The sequence below is a fragment of the Triticum urartu genome, chromosome 3, assembly GCF_003073215.2.
Source record: "Triticum urartu cultivar G1812 chromosome 3, Tu2.1, whole genome shotgun sequence".
NCBI classification, from domain to species: domain Eukaryota; kingdom Viridiplantae; phylum Streptophyta; class Magnoliopsida; order Poales; family Poaceae; genus Triticum; species Triticum urartu.
The window spans coordinates 591527150-591547007 of NC_053024.1; the positions used below are offsets into that span (position 1 = coordinate 591527150).

The 19858-nt window shown below is 47.9% G+C and overlaps 2 protein-coding genes across 3 annotated transcripts; one reads left to right on the plus strand and one right to left on the minus strand.

Annotated features, from left to right (window-relative positions):
* Window positions 1–2377: 2377 nt before the first annotated feature.
* LOC125545198 (BAG family molecular chaperone regulator 4) lies at window positions 2378–5711 on the plus strand. 2 transcript variants are annotated; one of them, XM_048709080.1, is made up of 4 exons: window positions 2378–2886; window positions 3759–4048; window positions 4164–4310; window positions 5422–5711. In XM_048709080.1, exons 1-4 carry the CDS (start codon window positions 2715–2717, stop codon window positions 5617–5619), a joined length of 807 nt encoding a protein of 268 aa, XP_048565037.1. In that variant the 5' UTR covers window positions 2378–2714; the 3' UTR covers window positions 5620–5711. The 2 variants fall into 2 exon arrangements, with proteins under 2 accessions (XP_048565037.1, XP_048565038.1); XM_048709081.1 differs by having other exon boundaries at window positions 2396–2886; window positions 3759–4021.
* A 151-nt stretch (window positions 5712–5862) lies between these two features.
* On the minus strand, window positions 5863–7806 carry LOC125545197 (ammonium transporter 2 member 3). Its single transcript, XM_048709079.1, has 3 exons — window positions 7141–7806; window positions 6766–7051; window positions 5863–6646 (listed from the first exon to the last, which is right to left on the minus strand). Exons 1-3 carry the CDS (start codon window positions 7789–7791, stop codon window positions 6102–6104), a joined length of 1482 nt encoding a protein of 493 aa, XP_048565036.1. The 5' UTR covers window positions 7792–7806; the 3' UTR covers window positions 5863–6101.
* Window positions 7807–19858: the final 12052 nt, after the last annotated feature.

Below are 19858 nucleotides of genomic sequence, written 5' to 3' on the forward strand. Positions count from 1 at the left end.
AACCACTTTCACCATTTGATTCCTCACGTCAAGATCTTCAAAACTAAATCTCATGTTGATAGGTTTAATAAACTTTTTTTTCACAAAAAAAAACGGACAGAAAAATCGAAGCGGGAGCACATTTTTTTCTTTCCGAAAGAGGCATGACTATGCCTCTCGCGAAAGCACAATTGTGTCCCCCGCGGTAGCAAAACCGTGTGTCTCACGAAAGAAAGAAATACAGAAAAATGAGTTTTTTTCGTTAACGTGCCTCTCACGGAAGGAAAAAAAGAAAACATATATTTTTTCCGTTTCTGATAGGCATGGCTATGCCTCTCGTGAAAGCACAACCGTGCCTCTCGCGAAAGCAAAATCGTGCCTCTCGTGAAAGACAAAAACAAAAAAACACATTTTTTTCGTTTACGAGAGGTACAGCCATGCCTCTCGCGAAAGCACAACCGTGCTTTTCGCGGAAGCAAAACCATGCCTCCGGCAGAAGGAAAAAACGTGTTTTTTCCGTTTTCGAGAGGCATGGCCATGCTTCTCGCAAAAGCAAAACCGTGTCTCTCGAGGTAGTGAAACCATGCCTCTCGCGGAACGAAAAAAACAACTTTTTTGTCCAAAAGCTAAGAAAGATCGGTGGAAAGCCAAAAAAAGAGGAAAACCCGTTTAAAAAGCCGAAAACGCGTGCGGAAAAATTGATAAAAAAAACAAAATCAGAAGGGAGCGCCTAGAGCGCGACACGTGGCGGCGGCCATCTCTCGCCAAGTACTCGCTCCCTCTTGATAGTTTTGTTGATGGGTTGGATGGGCCACGTTCTAGTGTTGCACCAACTCTACCGTCGCTTGAGATCTTAAAATAATTTCCTATAATTTTGTTCACGAGTCTAAGGACTCAAACTTTGAACCTCGTAATCTAGCTAGAAACACTCTTTTATTGATCCCGAACTCATATGCGCCCTCAATATAGTAAATTCAAATGAAACACCAAATAAACTAAAATATATATAGAAAAGAGTACGCATCAAAGATGAAAGACTCTTATAGTACTTGCAAATTTCCGCACTGAGATGAGTTCCAAGGAGCTCACTAAAAACAACAAAATCGGGCCTAAAATTTTATTACAGCTCTCGCCTTTGAATTACTTCTTGTATACATACTTTGTCCGGATTAGCTGACGTTCAAATGGATGTATCTAGCAGAAAGAAGGAGTATATGATACTAGTGCACAATGTATAACTATAAAATAAAAAAATAAAAAAAATGCTTCTTTGGTGGCGGTGATCAAGTATCTGAAGTGTCTTCGTATGACTCATATTACTCATATCAACCGTGGTCGAAATGTACTCAGTGATGTTTTAGCAAGTTTTGCAAGAACTGAAAGTAGAACCGTAGTCTTGCTGGGCTCCGGCCCTAGAGGTCGTTGATTTATGTAAGGAGGATTTTAAGGTTGATGCTTGAGTAATACACAAGTTTATGCCAAAAAAAAGTCACCTTATAGACTCATCATCATGGCTTCGCCATCTCCAAAATCGTCGCTAGGTGTTTCACGAATATATATGTATTTTTTAGTTCTGGTGTTTTTTACTATCTTAATAGTTGATGAATAGATTGAATGTTTTCCGAAATAAAAACGTCAGATAGTTCAGCTTGGTGCTCTAGATCACTGTTGCCTGCAGTCTTAGATGGAAACTAGATATACTCTCTCCATTCCATAATGCAGTGCTTTCTCTATCCCCGTGCTTCAACTTTAACCGTAAATTTAACTACCAAGACCGATTGCGGCGGGAGCAAAAGTTATATCAGTGAATTCGTATTCAAAAGAAGTTTTTAATTATGTAACTTTTTCTCCCGTTGCAGTCGGTCTCGTTCGTTAAATTTATGGTCAAAGTTCGACCTCGGAAAGCGCGGGCACACTATATTTTGGAATGGAGGGAGCATGGATTAGAAATTCATGCTAAGCATTGATCTAGAGATTGGATGTCTCAGCCACTGACTTAAGTGTAAAACCATGATATTTATTAATACGACACGAAAACAACAACCGTCATCGATAAAAACAATGTAGATTAAAAGGATTCAATCTGAAGACACACGAGTGCGGCGAGCGAATCGGTCCAAGTGAATTCACGGAAGACAAACATGGACCGGATCCCACGAGATGCAAATTCTTCGACTCATCATGGCTTTGCCATATCCAAGCCGTCGAGGAGAGGTCGTGGAGAGTTCGGCTCGGTGCTCTAGACCCCCACCCCCGCCACGCAAACAGTTCGACGAACGTGTCACGAGGCCGGCCGGGGGTGGCAAGCCCAAACAAACGAGTGACCACAAATCGACGGCCCCCACGAGGCGGCAGCGCAGGCGCGTACGGGCCAACCAAATCCAGGCGGAGCCAGTAGCCTCCCCCACCGCCCCCCACCCGGTGGCGTCACGAGGATCCAAAGCTGTACTTGGCCAACGCAAAAACGCACAAGCCTAGCCTTCCTTCCTTCGCCGAAACCTTGCTTCCCCTCCACCTCCCCCCATCCGCCGTCTCCCCACCCTCCTCCTCGCCCCTTCCCCTTGCTTCTCCGGGAGGGAAGGAACCCACCCGCGACCCGACCGCTGGCGGGCGAGGCCGGCCTCCCACCCTCCGCAAAAGCCACGCGCCACCAACCCCCTCCGCCCCGCGCGTCGCTTTCGCCTTTCTCCGCGCAACCGAAAGGAACCGAGAGGCCCATAAAAGAGGAGGCGGCGATGGGCGGCGGCAGCAGATCGCGCGCGAAGGAGGCCGACGGCGAGTCGGAGGTCCGGCCGGGCGGGATGTTCGTGCAGCGCAGGGACGGCGAGGAGGGCCCCACCGTCAGGCTCAGGGTGTCCCACGGCCCCGCCCTGCGCGACGTCTTCGTGCCGGCGCAGGCCTCCTTCGGTACGGAGCCTCTTCTTCTTATTTGATCCGACGCCCTTATCCTTTGCAATTTGTCCTGTTGTATGTATTGTAATGATGAGATGAAACGTAATGCTCTGTTCCGATTTGTCTGTGATCAGTTCCGATTTGAGATGTGGTCTTTGCTGCGGTGCTCGCTCAGCGAGTGCTTGTCGTTTCCCCGGAGTTACTAAGTCGGCAGATGGCGTGTTGTTTAGCTGCGTTGAGCTTAGATCTTGGCTGGTCAACTGCGGATTTTGTCAAGTAGTATGTGCATGTAAATCACATAATTCCTGCTTCCTATGGATCGAATTGGGTGACTGCGCAAGCCTAGATTAAGAACAGAATCCAATTGGATGACTATATAAACAAGCCTAGATTAACAACAAAATCAAATTGGGTGACTAAACAAACCTAGATTAAAAACATTATAAGCACCAGTAGGTGGCCTATGTATCATGTGCCTGCTATTCAACTAGAAGTATTAACTTTGCGTTGTTGTACCGTGACAGGTAGACTTATATTTGTAGATGTCTTGTTTGACCTTCATACAAAAATCCTTATCAGAATAATTGTTCCCATTCGTTCAACATCAGGCCTACAATTAATTATGGTTGTACTGTCGCATTATTACAGTAGTGTTCCGGTCGAAAGGGATTGGTTACTGCTCATCAAAGGATGTTATATGAATTACTTATCTAAGCCTCTAACCCATCCCGAAGAAGTTTAACTTTGGTGGTGCATCTGCACTGAGTTTAACTTTTGAAAGAAAGTTTGGATCGAGTTGTTGGAGTAACATCCTATATCTCCTTGCTTGGAGGACCTCAATTTCACGAACACGAGGTAGTTGAAACTGATTTATGATTTGTGTGAAGGTGAACTGAAGAGGATCCTCACCCAGACTACTGGCCTGGAGCCTGAGAGACAGAGGCTCTTTTTCCGTGGTAAGGAGAAGAGGGACGATGAATTCCTGCACGCATCAGGCGCCAAGGATGGAGCAAAATTGCTTCTGCTTGAGAAACATGTCCCTGCCAATGTGGAACAGAAGGTCGAGCCAGTGATGATGGATGAGAGCATGATGAGGGCTTGTGAGGCTGTTGTTCGTGTCAGATCTGAAGTTGACAAGCTCTCTGCTAAGGTTAAGGAACAATACTTGCCGCACCTGGTTTGTACTCCCTCCATCCCATAGTCGTCTTGCATTGTGGGACGGAGGGAGTAAGATATTTGTGCTGCTCACACAACTGTACTGATGCGTTTAATTTTTTTATGTTCTGTAACAGGTGTGTGAGTTGGAGAAGAGTGTCCTTGCAGGGAAGAAGGTCGAGGATAAAGAATTTGTTGTCTTGACGGAGCTGCTTATGGTGCAGCTGCTGAAACTCGATGGCATAGAGGCAGAGGGAGAAGCAAGGGCACAAAGGAAGGCCGAGGTACACTTCCTTGCTGTTACTTTCCGAACCAGATTAATCATCAGTTATCCGATTACATACTTTATTGCAACACGTACAGAAACTAAAACATTTGTTGTTCAAGACAAAATAGATTATTTATGTCACCCATTAGCCAGGACATGTTCTTGCTCAAAAGTTTGTTCAAAACAAAGAGGACTATTGCATAATTTTTAATTCATTTATGATAGTTATCCAATAGATGCTAATAACCCTGCACAATTATTTCTTGATGGTTTATCCAGTAGTTTCTCTGTTGTGTTGAATCAGTCTTTCACTGCTCTCACCTAGCAGTGACTCTTATAGGACATTTCATGTAACTCTTATAATTACATTTTGGGTTAAGGGCCATGTACTCGTGTCTGTCTTGCTCGGTTATTACAGTAACACAGTACTCCGATTGTGTAATAACGGTCCGTTCAGGCTCAAGTTTGTAGCTCTCAAAAATCATTTTCATTAGTTTAATCTTGTTCGGTTACTTCTTGTGGAAGAGAGACTCACATCAAAGTCCTAGGTTAACCGGGCTGTGTCGTCCGAATTTAGCTGCTAAACTCAGCTTAGGCAGAAAAATCTTTGCCCCATGTCGGATAATCCCTCGGGTTTATTTTCTCAAGTTGTGTTCGTTTATAAAGCATAAAATATGTGCAGTTTCCTCCCTTTTTTTCTGCTGTATATCCTGGATGAATAAGATTGGCATAATCATCTGCAGATGTAACTTACAAAATTCAAGTAAAATATTTCATTGAGGACATTATACTTCATGTGTACTGCAAGATGAATAGTGACACTGGGCCAACACAATGTTGATTTTTCAGCTTTACGTAGTCCTGATTTTGTCTTGTGATATAATTGAATGACATATTGGTCGGATAATTTGCAAATGGGGTTTGTCACTATGAATAAAATCCCTGTCCATTTATAATAATAGAAAAAATAACACTTCCTCTGTTCCAAAATACTTGTCGTGGTTTTAGTTCAAACCACAAAGTAGTATTTTGGAACGGAGGGAGTACATCCCAACCTTTGCATTTTTTAAATAAAGACCAACCTTTGCATAAATGATACTTATACAATGCTGCGTTGAAACTCCCAGGTGCGCCGAGTTCAGAATCTTGTGGAGACCCTGGACAAGCTGAAGGCAAGGAACGCAAACCCTTTCAGTGATAGCGCCAAATCTGTTTCGGTGTCGACCGAGTGGGAGACGTTCGAAAACGGCATGGGCAGCTTGACTGCTCCGCCGGCCCGATTTTCTTCCACACAAAACGACACTGACTGGGAGCAGTTCGACTAGCATGAGAATGTGCATTCTCGATGTATTATTATGTAACTTGCGACGAAAGCTACTGTGTACATGTATGAAGTATGATGCCTCTTGCCACTCCACTGCCTGTGAGATTGTTGCCAGATGATGCTGGTGAATTGCTCTGCAAAATCGTTATGCTTTCAAGTTTCACAATGTTCTTGCCATGGGGCGTGCTAGCTAGTAAACTGGTTCTGCTAACGCCATGATTGCTGAACCGAAGGCATTCCATGCTTGAGATGTATAACTGCATTTAATCTAGAAAGAAGGGCAAAAACTGAATTGGCAGAGCGAAGAGCAGAGCCCATGTAAAAACTAAAAACTCCGTTGCATATTGTAGGAAATTACAAATATCCCTTCTGAAATTGGCAAAAGATTGAACTACGAATATCCCTTCTGTGTTGCCTAGTCACCAGCTTCTACAGTTCTACTACAACTGCCCTTGAAGAAAGAACAACGGGCACCAGCTTCTACTACAACTGAACGGTGATGCCTCTAGCTCCCATGGCTGCCAGACGCTGGTCGACCGACTGGTCGCCGACCTCGGTGGCCCTCGCTGCCGCGCGGCGGGACACGTCGAACCGCTCGCCGTCTCCCCACAGCGCGTAGGCCTCCTCGCCGTGCGCCGCGTCGTCGCCGATCCTGAGCTGCTCGTCGGGCATCCGCAGCGGGATGACGAGGCCCACGGCGAGGATGATGCCGGTGGTGACCACGACGTTCCACACGACAACGAAGAGCGCCGCGGCCAGCTGCTTGCCCACCTGCTGGACGCCGCCGCCGTAGAAGGCTCCGCGCGTGCCGGGGACGTGGGTGTGCAGGGTGGTGAGCTCCGGGGTGGCGAGGAGCCCCGTGAGGACGCCGCCGAGGAGCCCGGCGACGGCGTGGGTGTGGAACACGGCGAGGGTGTCGTCCACCTTCTGGAGGAGGGCGGACCGCTTGTGGAGGACCATCATGGTGAACCACGGCACGCTGCCGGCGCAGATGCCCATCAGCACCGCCGCCCACGTGTGCACCAGCCCTACAAGCCGCCATGCAAATGCAACACAAAGGACGAAGCACACTGAGCAAAACGCAAAATAAACTTGTGCAGTACAACACTAAAATTCTAGTGCAGTTTAGAGAATGCGGATTCGGAACCTGCGCCGGCGGTGATGCAGACGAGGCCCGTCATCATGCCCTGCACGGCGCCGATCACGGACGGCTTGCCGAAGAAGATGACGTCCAGGCAGGTCCACGTGAGCAGGCTCGCCGCGGCGCTGACGTTGGTGTTGAGCACCGCCATGGACGCGATGATGTTCGGGGCGTACGGCGCGCCGCCGTTGAACCCGGCCCAGCCCAGCCACAGCAGCCCGCCGCCGGCGATCATGAGCAGGATGTTGTTGGGCGCGAATCTCTCCCTGTCACTCTTCAGCCTCGGCCCCACCTGCCAGAAACGAACGCGGCGTATCACGGAAAATTCAGAAATGTCCACCACGACTGCCGGAAAGGCAAACCGGACCCGTGGTAACGTACCCAGTAGGCAGCGGTGAAGCCGGCGACGCCGGAGGAGACGTGGATGACGTAGCCGCCGGAGTAGTCGATGACGCCCCAGTGGTAGAGGAAGCCGCCGCCCCAGAGGCTGAAGGCGCAGACGGTGTAGGAGAGGAGGAGCCAGAGCGGCGTGAAGGCCATCCACGCCTTGATGTTCATGCGGCCCAGCAGCGCGCCGGCGAGCAGCACGAGCGTGATGGCGGCGAGCTGGAACTGGAACAGCACCAGCGTGGCCTCCGGGTAGTAGGGCTGCGTGGGGGCCACCTCGAGCGCGCCGCCCGCGCCGTAGTGCGCCGTGGCCGGGAAGGACGCGCGCGCCACGAGGAAGTCCCCCGTCAGCGCCGGGCCGGCCTTGCCCCAGAACGGGAGGAGGCGGTCGCCGAAGGCCATGCGGAAGGCGAGCAGCACCCAGACGATGAGCGTGGAGGCGTAGGCGTAGAGCGCCATGAAGGCCGAGTTGACGGCCCACTTCTTCTTGACGATGCTGCCGTAGAGCACCACCAGCCCCGGCATGGACTGGATGCCCACGAACGTCGCCGCCGTCAGCTGCCAGGCGTTGTCGCCCTTGTTCAGCCACTCCGGCACCGCCGGCAGGTCGGGCATGTACGCGCTCGGCAGAGGCGGGGCGGCCATTGTTTGGTCGATCACCCCCGACGGACTTACGTGCTGATCGATCGATATTGCGACGCGGCTCCTCGGCGATGCGCGCTTGGTACAAGTAGGCGGCGGCGGTTGGTGTGGGGAGGTAGAGTACGTACGTGAGCCCCATGAACCAGTGACTCGACCGTGGCATGTGTGGCGTGTCGACACCGGCAGCCCAAGTGGCACGTAGTCTTTTCTCATGTCCCGTGCGCCGTTTGGCTTCTCGGCTTCATTGGCATTTCCACCGATCTCATGGATCTTTGGGTTTCGATGAACATCTCACGTTGTCCCATCCCTTGTTTATAATGTAGGAGTACATACCAAAGTGTGTACTGCGCACGTACAAGAGCAGCCATTCGCGGCGACGGCAGCGGGACATGTGCACGATGTGCTCCCGCGAGCAGCGTCTCCTTGTACAGCTGCAGCATGTTCGTTATTTTCTACAGCTTGTAGGTTTGGATCTCGGTCATCGCAGTTTAGGCTCGGTTAACCACGGATCCAAGGATCTGAACAATGGTTTAAGTTTTCGGTACCAACGATATTTCGATCTCCTGGAATCGAAAAAAATGGAGTTCTCTAATATTATTGTTCCTTGCAAAATTCATTGAGTTTAGACGAATTTAAGCAAATTTGAATCGAATTTGAATCCAGCCCGAATTTTCAACTAAAAGTTTAGTACTCGCCAAAATTTCAGCTGTCTAGAATTTGCGCTCTGATATGAAAACCTCAAATTTCAAGTTTTTTATAAGGGAAAATCACTTGCCACTTTATTACGAGCTTACGAGTATAACCTCAAATTTCAAGTTGACATGTGATGAAGGACGATCGTGGCATCACAATCCGCATGAACAAGAGTATTTTTTTTTTTGTAAGCTTGCGTGAGCAAGAGTTCGCCATTAGGTAGGGCCAACAACCAGGTGAATGATTTTTCACTTCTTCTCCTTACTTTGAGAGAAGAGAAGTCCATATTACCCCCTCCCCCTCTCCCCAAAAAAAACCTGTCTTAGGGTTCACTTTGCAATCATTAAATTTGCTTTGGTTAAAATTTCATCTTGGAATTGTAAAAACGTTTCACAATGCATCCCCCACACAGGTCGATTTGGTTTGACTCTGGTTTTTCAGCCATATTATCGATTTTCTCGTCTCTTTACTATGTACATTAGCAAGTCATCTAGTCACGCACATGGTCTCCCGAGACGAAACATCTAAGGCCTCGTTTGAAGTTGGTGTAACTTTTTTGTGCCCATCGCTATTTAGTTCAAGTTTGAGCTTAATACCGCGGTCACACAAAGTTTACACTCATTCAAGTCAACCTCTAAAATTAGAACCATCACAGACAGGTCATCATCAACATCATCTCTCTCTCTCTCTCTCACCCTAAACTTGTCTTAGGGTTGATTTTGCAACCCTTAACTTTTATTTGTCTTTTGTGACACAAAACTTTTCTTTGGTTCATATTGCATTCCAAAACCGTAAAAGCAGTTCGCAATGCAACCCTCGCACGAGTCGAAAACTGGCCTAGCTCACGAGGATATATCGACAGCTGGGGCACTGAGGTAGCAACGTTGGGTTGCCTCACCGATAAATGGTTAAAGCAACCTGCACATAGTTTGAGAAAGGCAGCAACACGCGGATTATCGACTGATGCTACCCCTGTGACGCTCTGAGACCGTTGCGCCATGTGTCTTCCAGTTATTCGCCGATGTTGTCATGTCTTTTGCTTGCGTGTTGCATTTCATCATGTCATCATGCACATTTGCATCATCATGTTTTCAAAACTTGCATCCGTCTGGGTCTCCCCGTTCTTTCCGTTGTCCGTTCTGAGCCCAGTAACACTTGCACGCGCCCGTGACACGTCCGAAATATTATTTTATAAGTGGCCGGAAAATGTTCTCGGAATGGGATGAAAGTTGGCATGCGGTGTTTTTATGTTGTCAGTAGACCGCCAGCCAAGTTTCATCGCGTTCGGGGTCCGTTTGACGCCCCAACGGATAACTATAGCGGCAATATAATCGGTCTATCGTCGGACATTTCCGGTCTCCAGAAACGGTTGTCGGGCTGCATTTCCGTCTCTCTCCTCTCAGCCCAACCCACTCTCCACAGCCCACCTAACCCAGCTAAACCCCTCCTCTCGAACAGAACCATCGGATTGCGATCGAGTGCTCCGAAACGCTCCAAAATCCCCCCAACCCTAAACCTTCCTATTTAAACCACCTCCCCTTTCAAATCTGGCAGCATAGCCTTCCCCTAGCTTAGCCTCCCACCTCTGCCTCGTTTTCCGCGCACAGCCGCTCCGCCGCTGCCACTTGGCCTCCTCCCGCGCCGCCACCTCGTCGTCGCCACTTGGCGAGCCCCCACTGGCCTGCGTCGCGGCAGCCACCGCTCCTAGCCATCCAAGGCGCGCCACATGGCCTCCCTGCCCGACTCCCACCGTCCCGCGCCCCCAGGCCCGCGCCAGGCCCGCCCGGGCCCCAATCTGGACTCCGAAGCCCACGCGCGCTACCGCCTCCCTCCTGCACCTCACTGCTCCAGAGCGCCACCGCCGCCTTCGCCTCCCGCCGGCGAGCCTTGTCGCGCCGCCCGCCGGCGACCACCTCCACCCCAGGCCAGATCCCCCGCGCCTCCACCTTCTTCCCTTTATCCTCCCTCTCTCTCACCTCGCTCTCTGATCCCCGCGTAGGTGCCTCGCCCTGCCATGATCCGAGCTCGCCGCCAGCCCCGTTCCGCCTCGCCCCGCCTGGAACCGGTGGTCCTCGTCGCGGATCCGGGATCCCCATTGCTGGATCTACCCATTCCCGCGTCCCCGGCCTCCTCCGCGTCACCCTGCCGCCTCCTTCACGCCGGCGAGCACTGCAAGCCGCCGCCGCCACCATGGCTCTGCTCGGGTTCGAGCAGAGCAACCGCTCGACCCGCCCGCGTCGTGCGTGCGTGGGTCGCGGCTCGAGCCGGCCCAGCTTCTCCAGTGCCCCACCAGGGCCTCCTCTCCAAGGCCTCAAGACCCAATGTGAGGCCACTCCCCAGCGCCTTTTTTTCCTCTGGTGGGCTAGCGGATTCGGCCCATTACGTTTTTTTTCAGTTATGGAGGTTTTTCCTATTTATCCAGAGATGTTAGTTTTACAGAAAAGACCCTCGTGTTCATACATTTAATATCTCACAAACTATGCATCACATGTAAAAACTTTATATATAAAATATGACTAGAATTTCATCTAGTTTCACAATATCCAACTTTCATGCATGTTTGAAATGTTTAAATTGCCGTTTGTTTAAATTTGCCCCTATGCCATGTTAAAATGATTTAATTCATAACTAAATAACCGTAGCTCCAAATTTAATAAACTTTATATGTAAATGGGGTAGAAAATGCCTAGTTTAGCATGGTGTCCTTGCTTTGCATGTTTAACAACTCTAAAATTTGGTTAGGGCAGAACAGTACCAAACCTAAAAATATGCACATGAGGAGTTTCCGGACTTGTTGTTTGTTGTCCCGGCCTCATTTAAACTTGCCTAAACTAGGTAGTTTTCTTATGCTTCACCTCTTGCCATGTTTAACAACATTTAATTTTGTTGAGTACTTATACGGGAGAGAACTAAATAATTATTGTAGTGTTCTGTCAATATGCAACTCGTTGCATATTGAGCTCCACTTAATTTGTAGGATTGTTTGTGCATTTTGCCATGCCATGTTTCATTTAACCGGACATGCATCATACTTGTTTGCGCATCATGCCATGCTTATGTGTTGGTTGTTTACTATGTTGCTTGCTTCTTTCTGGGTTGCTTCCCTCGTTAGCTTTGATTCCGTACCGGAGTTGTGAGGATTCGTTCGACTTCATCCGTTTGTCTTCTTCATGGACTCGTTCTTCTTTCTTGCGGGATTTCAGGCAAGATGACCATACCCTCGAAATCACTTCTATCTTTGCTTGCCAGTTGCTCGCTCTTTTGCTATGCCGCGATACCTACCACTTGCTACATCATGCCTCTCATATTGCCATGTCAAGCCTCTAACCCACCTTTCCTAGCAAACCATTGTTTGGCTATGTTACCGCTTTTGCTCAGCCCCTCTTATAGCGTTGCTAGTTGCAGGTGAAGATGGAGTTTGTTCCATGTTGGAACATGGTTATTGTTGGGATATCATTATTATATCTTGTTTACTTTAATGCACATATATACTTGGTAAAGGGTGGAAGGCTCGGCGTTATGCCCGGTGTTTTGTTCCACTCTTGCCGCCCTAGTTTCCGTCATACCGGTGTTATGTTTCTTGATTTTGTGTTCCTTACGCGGTTGGGTGTTATGGGAACCCCTTGACAGTTTGCTTTGAATAAAACTCCTCCAGCAAGGCCCAACCTTGGCTTTACATTTGCCTCACCTAGTCTTTTTTTCCCTTGGGTTTCCGGAGCCCGAGGGTCATATTTATTTTAACCCCCCCGGGCCAGTGCTTCTCTAAGTGTTGGTCCAACCTGGTGATGTCCGGCGCCCCTGGGCAACCAGGGTCTATGCCAACCCGACGCCTGGCTCATCCGGTGTGCCCTGAGAACGAGATATGTGCAGCTCCTATCGGGATTTGTCGGCACATTCGGGCGGCTTTGCTGATCTTGTTTTACCATTGTCGAAATGTCTTGTAACCGGGATTCCGAGTCTGATCGAGTCTTCCTGGGAGAAGGAATATCCTTCGTTGACTGTGAGAGCTTGTGATGGGCTAAGTTGGGACACCCCTGCAGGGTTTGAACTTTCGAAAGCCGTGCCCGCGGTTATGGGCAGATGGGAATTTGTTAATGTCCGGTTGTAGAAAACTTGAAACTTAACTTAATTAAAATGCATCAACCGCGTGTGTAGCCGTGATGGTATCTTTCCGGCGGAGTCCGAGAAGTGAACACGGTTCTTGTGTTATGCTTGAACATAAGTAGTTTCAGGATCACTTCTTGATCACTTCTAGTTCACGACCGTGCTTTGCTTCTCTTCTCGCTCTCATTTGCGTAAGTTAGCCACCATATATGCCAGTGCTTGCTGCAGCTCCACCTCACTACCTTTTCCTACCCATAAGCTTAAATAGTCTTGATCTCACAGGTGTGAGATTGCTGAGTCCTCGTGGCTCACAGATACTTCCAAACAGTTGCAGGTGTCGATGATACCGGCGCAGATGACGCAACCGAGCTCAAGTGGGAGCCCGATGAAGATCGTGTTCGTTGTATTGTTTCGTTTCCAGTTGATCAGTAGTGGAGCCCAGTCGGGACGATCGGGGATCTAGCATTTGGGGTTTTCTTCTTTATTTTGGTTCTGTAGTCGGACCTTGATTGTACTCTGGATGTTGTATGATATATTCATGTATTGTGTGAAGTGGCGATTGTAATCCAACTCTCTATCCCTTTCTTATTCAGTACATGGGATGTGTAAAGATTACCCCTCTTGCGACAGACCCACCATGCGGCTATGCCTCTAAGTCGTGCCCCGACACGTGGGAGATATAGCCGCATCGTGGGTTTTACAAGTTGGTAATCAGAGCTATCCCCGACTTAGGAGCCCCCTGCTTGATCGAATCGCTGGCGTTGTTGAGTCTAGAATAAAATGTTTTTGAGTCTTAGGATTATATATATCGGAGAGTAGGATTCTTTTTACTCCTCAATCCCTTTGTCGCTCTGGTGAGGCCTCCTGACGTAGAGTTTTGACCCTTCTCTTCTCAAATTTCACTAAAAAAATTTAGGATCACACGGGTATCTTGGAATCGTTCCGATGGTTTTGTGACGAGAACATTGTTCTTGGTGCCTCCTGACATTTAGGGGTTGTGGCAGTGTCTCGGGGAGTTGAGCTCCGAGGTGTTGCCGTCACAATTTTATTGTTGCAGTTCTGGAATACTTGAGTTCGCCGACATCGAAAATCTCTTTTATGAAGTTGTTGGTGAGATAACCTCGACGCCACCCGGTACTTGGGCGGGAGTTCGGGAGTATTGCCATAACTCGTATAACGGATGCTTTTCGAAGGTTGAGGTACATGATTTCCGAAGGTTTCTTGGTTATGTGTTGAAGGATGGATACAACTGGATGTAGGATTTGCTAGTTTTGGGTGAGATATTATGCTTCTCCTGTATCCCCAACACCTGATTGCATAACCAGATAGTTTCGGGAGTTTATAAGTGGGAATTCAAGTAGCTCCTAGGATATCTTTCCGACAGATGCATGATATGAGATTGGGGTTCGACGTCTAATGGTCCGCCCATCCATGGTTGGTTTTACAGTGGTCTCGTTGTGCCTTAAAGACTCCTTGGCTATGCTGACTCGGGGACGCTTCGTATGCCATGTGCACTGCCTTGTACATGATGGTGCTGTACGATCGAGCCCGTGTGGGCCTTACCACGAAAACTTCGGACGAAATCTCTTATCATATGTTTGTTCCGGCTTATTCTGCAAGCCAATCCTTTTGTTTTTTGTTTTGATTGTGGTATTCGAGTTGCTTCGAAGTCAAGTGTTGAATCCATACCTTTTTCTAAATGGTGTTCTCATATTTCTATGGGAGTACTAATCCTTCATAATAATCGAGATTGTCATGTCAATCCTTTTCAATCGGCGTGTTTCTCTTCAAGTGGATCTGATCATTTCAACATCCGCAAGATCACCTCTCGGTTTTCTAAATATTGTTCATTTCATCTGTCCTCAAGTTGCCTTTGTTTTCCCGCCCTCCCATCCCTTTTTCTTCAAGGACTCGAATTTCTTAATCAAATATCCATTTCATGGATGTGAATCTTCTCCATTCTTTTCCGTCAATGTTCTTATCCGGTGATTCTCAGGAAGATACTAACGGAGTCTCAAGTTCATCATTCTTCGTTCTCTTTTCCTCTCCGCTGGATTCAAATCAAGCTTTCGGTGTTGATCATATCATTTTCATTGGTTCACATGCTTTCCATGTTGGAAGTTCTTACCGAAGACTCTCTTATTTATTCACCCCTCGCTATTCATTTGTTCCGAAGTGCTGAAGATATCTCAGAAGATTTGCGTTTCCTTTGCTAATTCGTTTAAGCTATATCGAGGTTGTTGTCTCATTCAAGCAACTTAATTCGACCGGTGTAATCTCTCTTTTCAAGTAATCATTCAACGATGTATCTTTTGAGTGGGCCCTAACCCACAGGTCTTTTCCCAGAATCTTTCCCGACTCTTCTAATTTTACCGTTGCATCAATCAAATATCCTCTAATTAGTTCATGATCTCTTCGTTCTCTTATATCTAAACTCTCTCATGTATCTTCGTTCATTTGCTAATTCTTACCGGTGATTCATCTCTTTACTTCGTTCATTTTTCAATTCTTACGGTGGTTCATTCAAGATTTCTTTTCCTTCGTTATCATATCAATTTATTCGTTGTTTCAATCCTAACGTTGGTTCGTTGAAGACCTTCCCAAGTTTGCGCAATATCTCTCTTAATCCTTTCTACGAGAATAAGTAGTATGCCAAATCCGTTGCTTGTCATCAATTTAATTGGTGAAGGATACGCATAACATAATTCTTATTCTTGCTTCATCCTAATGATGGATTCATTCTTCCAGAGTTTGTTCACGATGAGTCAATTCTCGGTTTCAATTGTTTCATCTTTCTTTTGTTACCGGAGTTCCAAGCTCTCTCAATTATCTCGTCATGAAGATCCATCTAATCATTGCAAGGTTTCACCTTGTGTTTTCAACTTCTATTTCTTTCTGTCATTCTTTTATTACCGGAGTTCTTCATGGAGGCTCAACATGGTGGTTCGTCAAGGATTCCTTTCATTCTTCAATTGACCTCAAGATTTCTCTCGAAGTTAAGTTCCACCAAGCTATACTCTCAAATAAACATGGTGTTTAACACATGTCTTGTTTTGAGGAGTTCAAACATTCTTCATCTTGCATTTCTAAGTGGAGTTCTTCCTATCTTATCTTTTGAGGTGGTGTTATGTCACTCTTGACAAATTGAGTTTGTGTTTCATGATTCCCATGTTGTCAAGATTGAGATATTTGTAATCCACCAATCTCTTCATTGGAGTTATCTTGTGTCATGTTTCACCTAAAGCCTTCTCTAAGGAATGTTGCTATTGTGGTGCTTATCAATGATCCAAGTTTTCTCCTATCCTCTCGGCAGAAGAAGTTTTTCATCTCCTCGTCGATCTAAAGCAAGCAATTGTTTTCCGTTTTGTGGCAGGATTTCACCTCAAGTTCTTGAGATGTTTTCCATTAGCCCACATCAAGCTTATGCTTTCGTTGTTGATAATCCAACAACTCCGTTCAACCTTTTCTTCGTAAGCATGCTCTTTCAATTTTATTTGCGAGAGTTGTCTTTCTTCTCCTCTGTTCTTTTCTTTCCAACCATCTAGTTTTCCATTCATTTGTTCTGGAGGCATGGTGATGTTGCTCTCTTCGTCCTATCATCTCGTTTTGCCAAGATCATGCTCTTTTCTTTGTCTATCCATTCAACCAGAGTGTCGGGTACTTCATTCAAGTTCTCTCATCTTCTCAAGTTCTACCTCGCTTCTCAACCGGAGTGCTGTCTGAAATCTTTCTTACCACTTGTGCCATTCTTTCAATAGTTTCGGAGGCAGTGTGTTGTTGATTTCATCAAGCATACTCTCATCTTGTCAAGTTCATATTCTTTTCCTTCCATTTCCAACCGGAGTGTTGTCGTATTTGATCCTTATCATTCCTTGTGCATCTCGTTTCTATCGAAGTGCTTGCTTGTACTTCTTGTACATTGCAACCCTTTTCTTTTGTCTTTCAACCTACAAGGTTCTCGCAAGGTTCCTTGTTCCTCTTTTTTAACGGAGTGTTTTCAACTTTGTTCATCTTCGTCGTATTCTTTCTTTAAATTTGTTCAACCTCGCAAGGTTCTTTAGTCTCACTCATTTGTCAAAGAAGCAACTTAATTTTACCTCCTCTCTTCCTCTTCCGCTTCTCTCCGGTGCCATTCTAGATCTCGGGACGAGATCCTCTTGTAGTGGTGGAGTGTTGTGACGCCCCGAGACCGTTGCGTCAGGTGTCTTCCAGTTATTCGCCGACGTTGCCATGTCTTTTGCTTGCGTGTTGCATTTCATCATGTCATCATGCACATTAGCATCATCATGTTTTCAAAACTTGCATCCGTCTGGGTCTCCCCGTTCTTTCCGTTGTCCGTTCCGAGCCCAGTCACACTTGCACGCGCCCGTGGCACGTCCGAAATATTATTTTATAAGTGGCCGGAAAACGTTCTCGGAATGGGATGAAAGTTGGCATGCGGTGTTTTTATGTTGTCAGTAGGCCGCCTGCCAAGTTTCATCGCGTTCGGGGTCCGTTTGACGCCCCAACGAATAACTATAGCGGCAATATAGCTGGTCTATCGTCGGACGTTTCCGGTCTCCGGAAACGGTTGCCGGGTTGCATTTCCGTCTCTCTCCTCTCAGCCCAACCCACTCTCCACAGCCCACCTAACCCAGCTAAACCCCTCCTCTCGAACAGAACCGTCAGATTGCGATCGGGTGCTTCAAAACGCTCCAAAATCCCCCAACCCTAAACCTTCCTATTTAAACCACCTCCCCTTCCAAATCTGGCAGCCTAGCCTTCCCCTACCTCTAGCCTCCCACCTCTGCCTCGTTTTCCGTGCACTGCCGCTCCGCCGCCGCCACCTCGCCGTCGCCGCTTGACGAGCCCCCATTGGCCTGCGTCACCGCAGCCACCGCTCCTAGCCATCCAAGGCGCGCCACGTGGCCTCCCTGCCCGGCTCCCACCGTCCCGCGCCGCCAGGCCCGCCCGGGCCCCGATCTGGGCTCCGAAGCCCACACGCGCTACCGCCTCCCTCCTGCGCCTCGCTGCTCCAGAGCGCCACCGCCGCCTTCGCCTCCCGCCGGCGAGCCTTGTCGCGCCGCCCGCCGGTGACCACCTCCACCCCAGGCCAGATCCCCCGCGCCTCCACCTTCTTCCCTTCGTCCTCCCTCTCTCTCACCTCGCTCTCTGATTCCCGCGCAGGTGCCTCGCCCTGCCATGGATCCGAGCTCGCCGCCAGCCCCGTTCCGCCTCGCCCCGCCTGGAACCGGTGGTCCTCGTCGCGGATCCGGGATCCCCATCGCCGGATCTACCCATTCCCGCGTCCCCGGCCTCCTCCGCGTCACCCTGCCGCCTCCTTCACGCCGGCGAGCACTGCAAGCCGCCGCCGCCACCATGGCTCTGCTCGGGTTCGAGCAGAGCAACCGCTCGACCCGCCCGCGTCGTGCGTGCGTGGGCCGCGGCTCGAGCCGGCCCAGCTTCTCCAGCGCCCCACCAGGGCCTCCTCTCCAAGGCCTCAAGGCCCAATGTGAAGACACTCCCCAGCGCCTTTTTTTCCTCTGGTGGGCTAGCGGATTCGGCCCATTATGTTTTTTTAAGTTCTGGAGGTTTTTCCTATTTATCCAGAGATGTCAGTTTTACAGAAAAGACCCTCGTGTTCATACATTTAATATCTCGCAAACTATGCATCACATGTAAAAACTTTATATATGAAATATGACTAGAATTTCATCTAGTTTCACAATATCCAACTTTCATGCATGTTTGAAATGTTTAAATTGCTGTTTGTTTAAATTTGCTCCTATGCCATGTTAAAATGATTTAATTCATAACTAAATAACCGTAGCTCCAAATTTAATAAATTTTATATGTAAACGGGGTAGAAAAATGCCTAGTTTAACATGGTGTACTTGCTTTGCATGTTTAACAACTCTAAAATTTGTTTTTGGGCAGAACAGTACCAAACCTAAAAATATGCACATGAGGAGTTTCCGAACTTGTTTGTTGTCCCGGCCTCATTTAAACTTGCCTAGACTAGGTAGTTTTCTTATGCTTCACCTCTTGCCATATTTAACAACATTTAATTTTGTTGAGTACTTATACGGGAGAGAACTAAATAATTGTTGTGGTGTTCTGTCAATATGCAACTCGTTGCATATTGAGCTCCACTTAATTTATAGGATTGTTTGTGCATTTTGCCATGCCATGTTTTATTTAACCGGACATGCATCATACTTGTTTGCGCATCATGCCATGCTTATGTGTTGGTTGTTTACTATGTTGCTTGCTTCTTTCCGGGTTGCTTCCCTCGTTAGCTTTGGTTCTGTACCGGAGTTGTGAGGATTCGTTCGACTTTGTCCGTTTGTCTTCTTCATGGACTCGTTCTTCTTTCTTGCGGGATTTCAGGAAAGATGACCATACCCTCGAAATCACTTCTATCTTTGCTTGCCAGTTGCTCGCTCTTTTGCTATGCCGCGATACCTACCACTTGCTATATCATGCCTCCCACATTGCCATGTCAAGCCTCTAACCCACCTTTCCTAGCAAACCTTTGTTTGACTATGTTACCGCTTTTGCTCAGCCCCTCTTATAGCGTTGCTAGTTGCAGGTGAAGATGGAGTTTGTTCCATGTTGCAACATGGTTATTGTTGGGATATCATTATTATATCTTGTTTACTTTAATGCACCTATATACTTGGTAAAGGGTGGAAGGCTCAGCCTTATGCCTGGTGTTTTGTTCCACTCTTGCCGCCCTAGTTTCCGTCATACCGGTGTTATGTTTCTTGATTTTGCGTTCCTTACACGGTTGGGGTGTTATGGGAACCCCTTGACAGTTCGCTTTGAATAAAACTCCTCCAGCAAGGCCCAACCTTGGTTTTACATTTGCCTCACCTAGCCTTTTTCCCTTGGGTTTCCGGAGCCCGAGGGTCATATTTATTTTAACCCCCCCGGGCCAGTGCTTCTCTAAGTGTTGGTCCAACCTGAGTGATGTCCGGCGCCCCCTGGGCAACCAGGGTCTATGCCAACCCGACGTCTGGCTCATCCGGTGTGCCCTGAGAACGAGATATGTGCAGCTCCTATCGGGATTTGTCGGCACATTCGGGCGGTTTTGCTGGTCTTGTTTTACCATTGTCAAAATGTCTTGTAACCAGGATTCCGAGTCTGATCGGGTCTTCCTGGGAGAAGAAATATTATTCGTTGACCGTGAGAGATTGTGATGGGCTAGTTGGGACACCCCTGCAGGGTTTGAACTTTCAAAAGTCGTGCCCGAGGTTATGGGAAGATGTGAATTTGTTAATGTCCGGTTGTA

Bases quoted from the DNA above. Each gene is read 5' to 3' on its own strand.
- LOC125545198 (XM_048709080.1), top strand. From the start codon at position 2,715: ATGGGCGGCGGCAGCAGATCGCGCGCGAAGGAGGCCGACGGCGAGTCG. The intron at 4,049-4,163 runs GTTTGTACTCCC...GTTCTGTAACAG, and splicing joins AACAATACTTGCCGCACCTG to GTGTGTGAGTTGGAGAAGAG. The intron at 4,311-5,421 runs GTACACTTCCTT...TGAAACTCCCAG, and splicing joins GGGCACAAAGGAAGGCCGAG to GTGCGCCGAGTTCAGAATCT.
- LOC125545197 (XM_048709079.1), bottom strand. From the start codon at position 7,791: ATGGCCGCCCCGCCTCTGCCGAGCGCGTACATGCCCGACCTGCCGGCG. The intron at 7,052-7,140 runs GTACGTTACCAC...CGTTTCTGGCAG, and splicing joins GCTTCACCGCTGCCTACTGG to GTGGGGCCGAGGCTGAAGAG. The intron at 6,647-6,765 runs GTTCCGAATCCG...GGCGGCTTGTAG, and splicing joins CTGCATCACCGCCGGCGCAG to GGCTGGTGCACACGTGGGCG.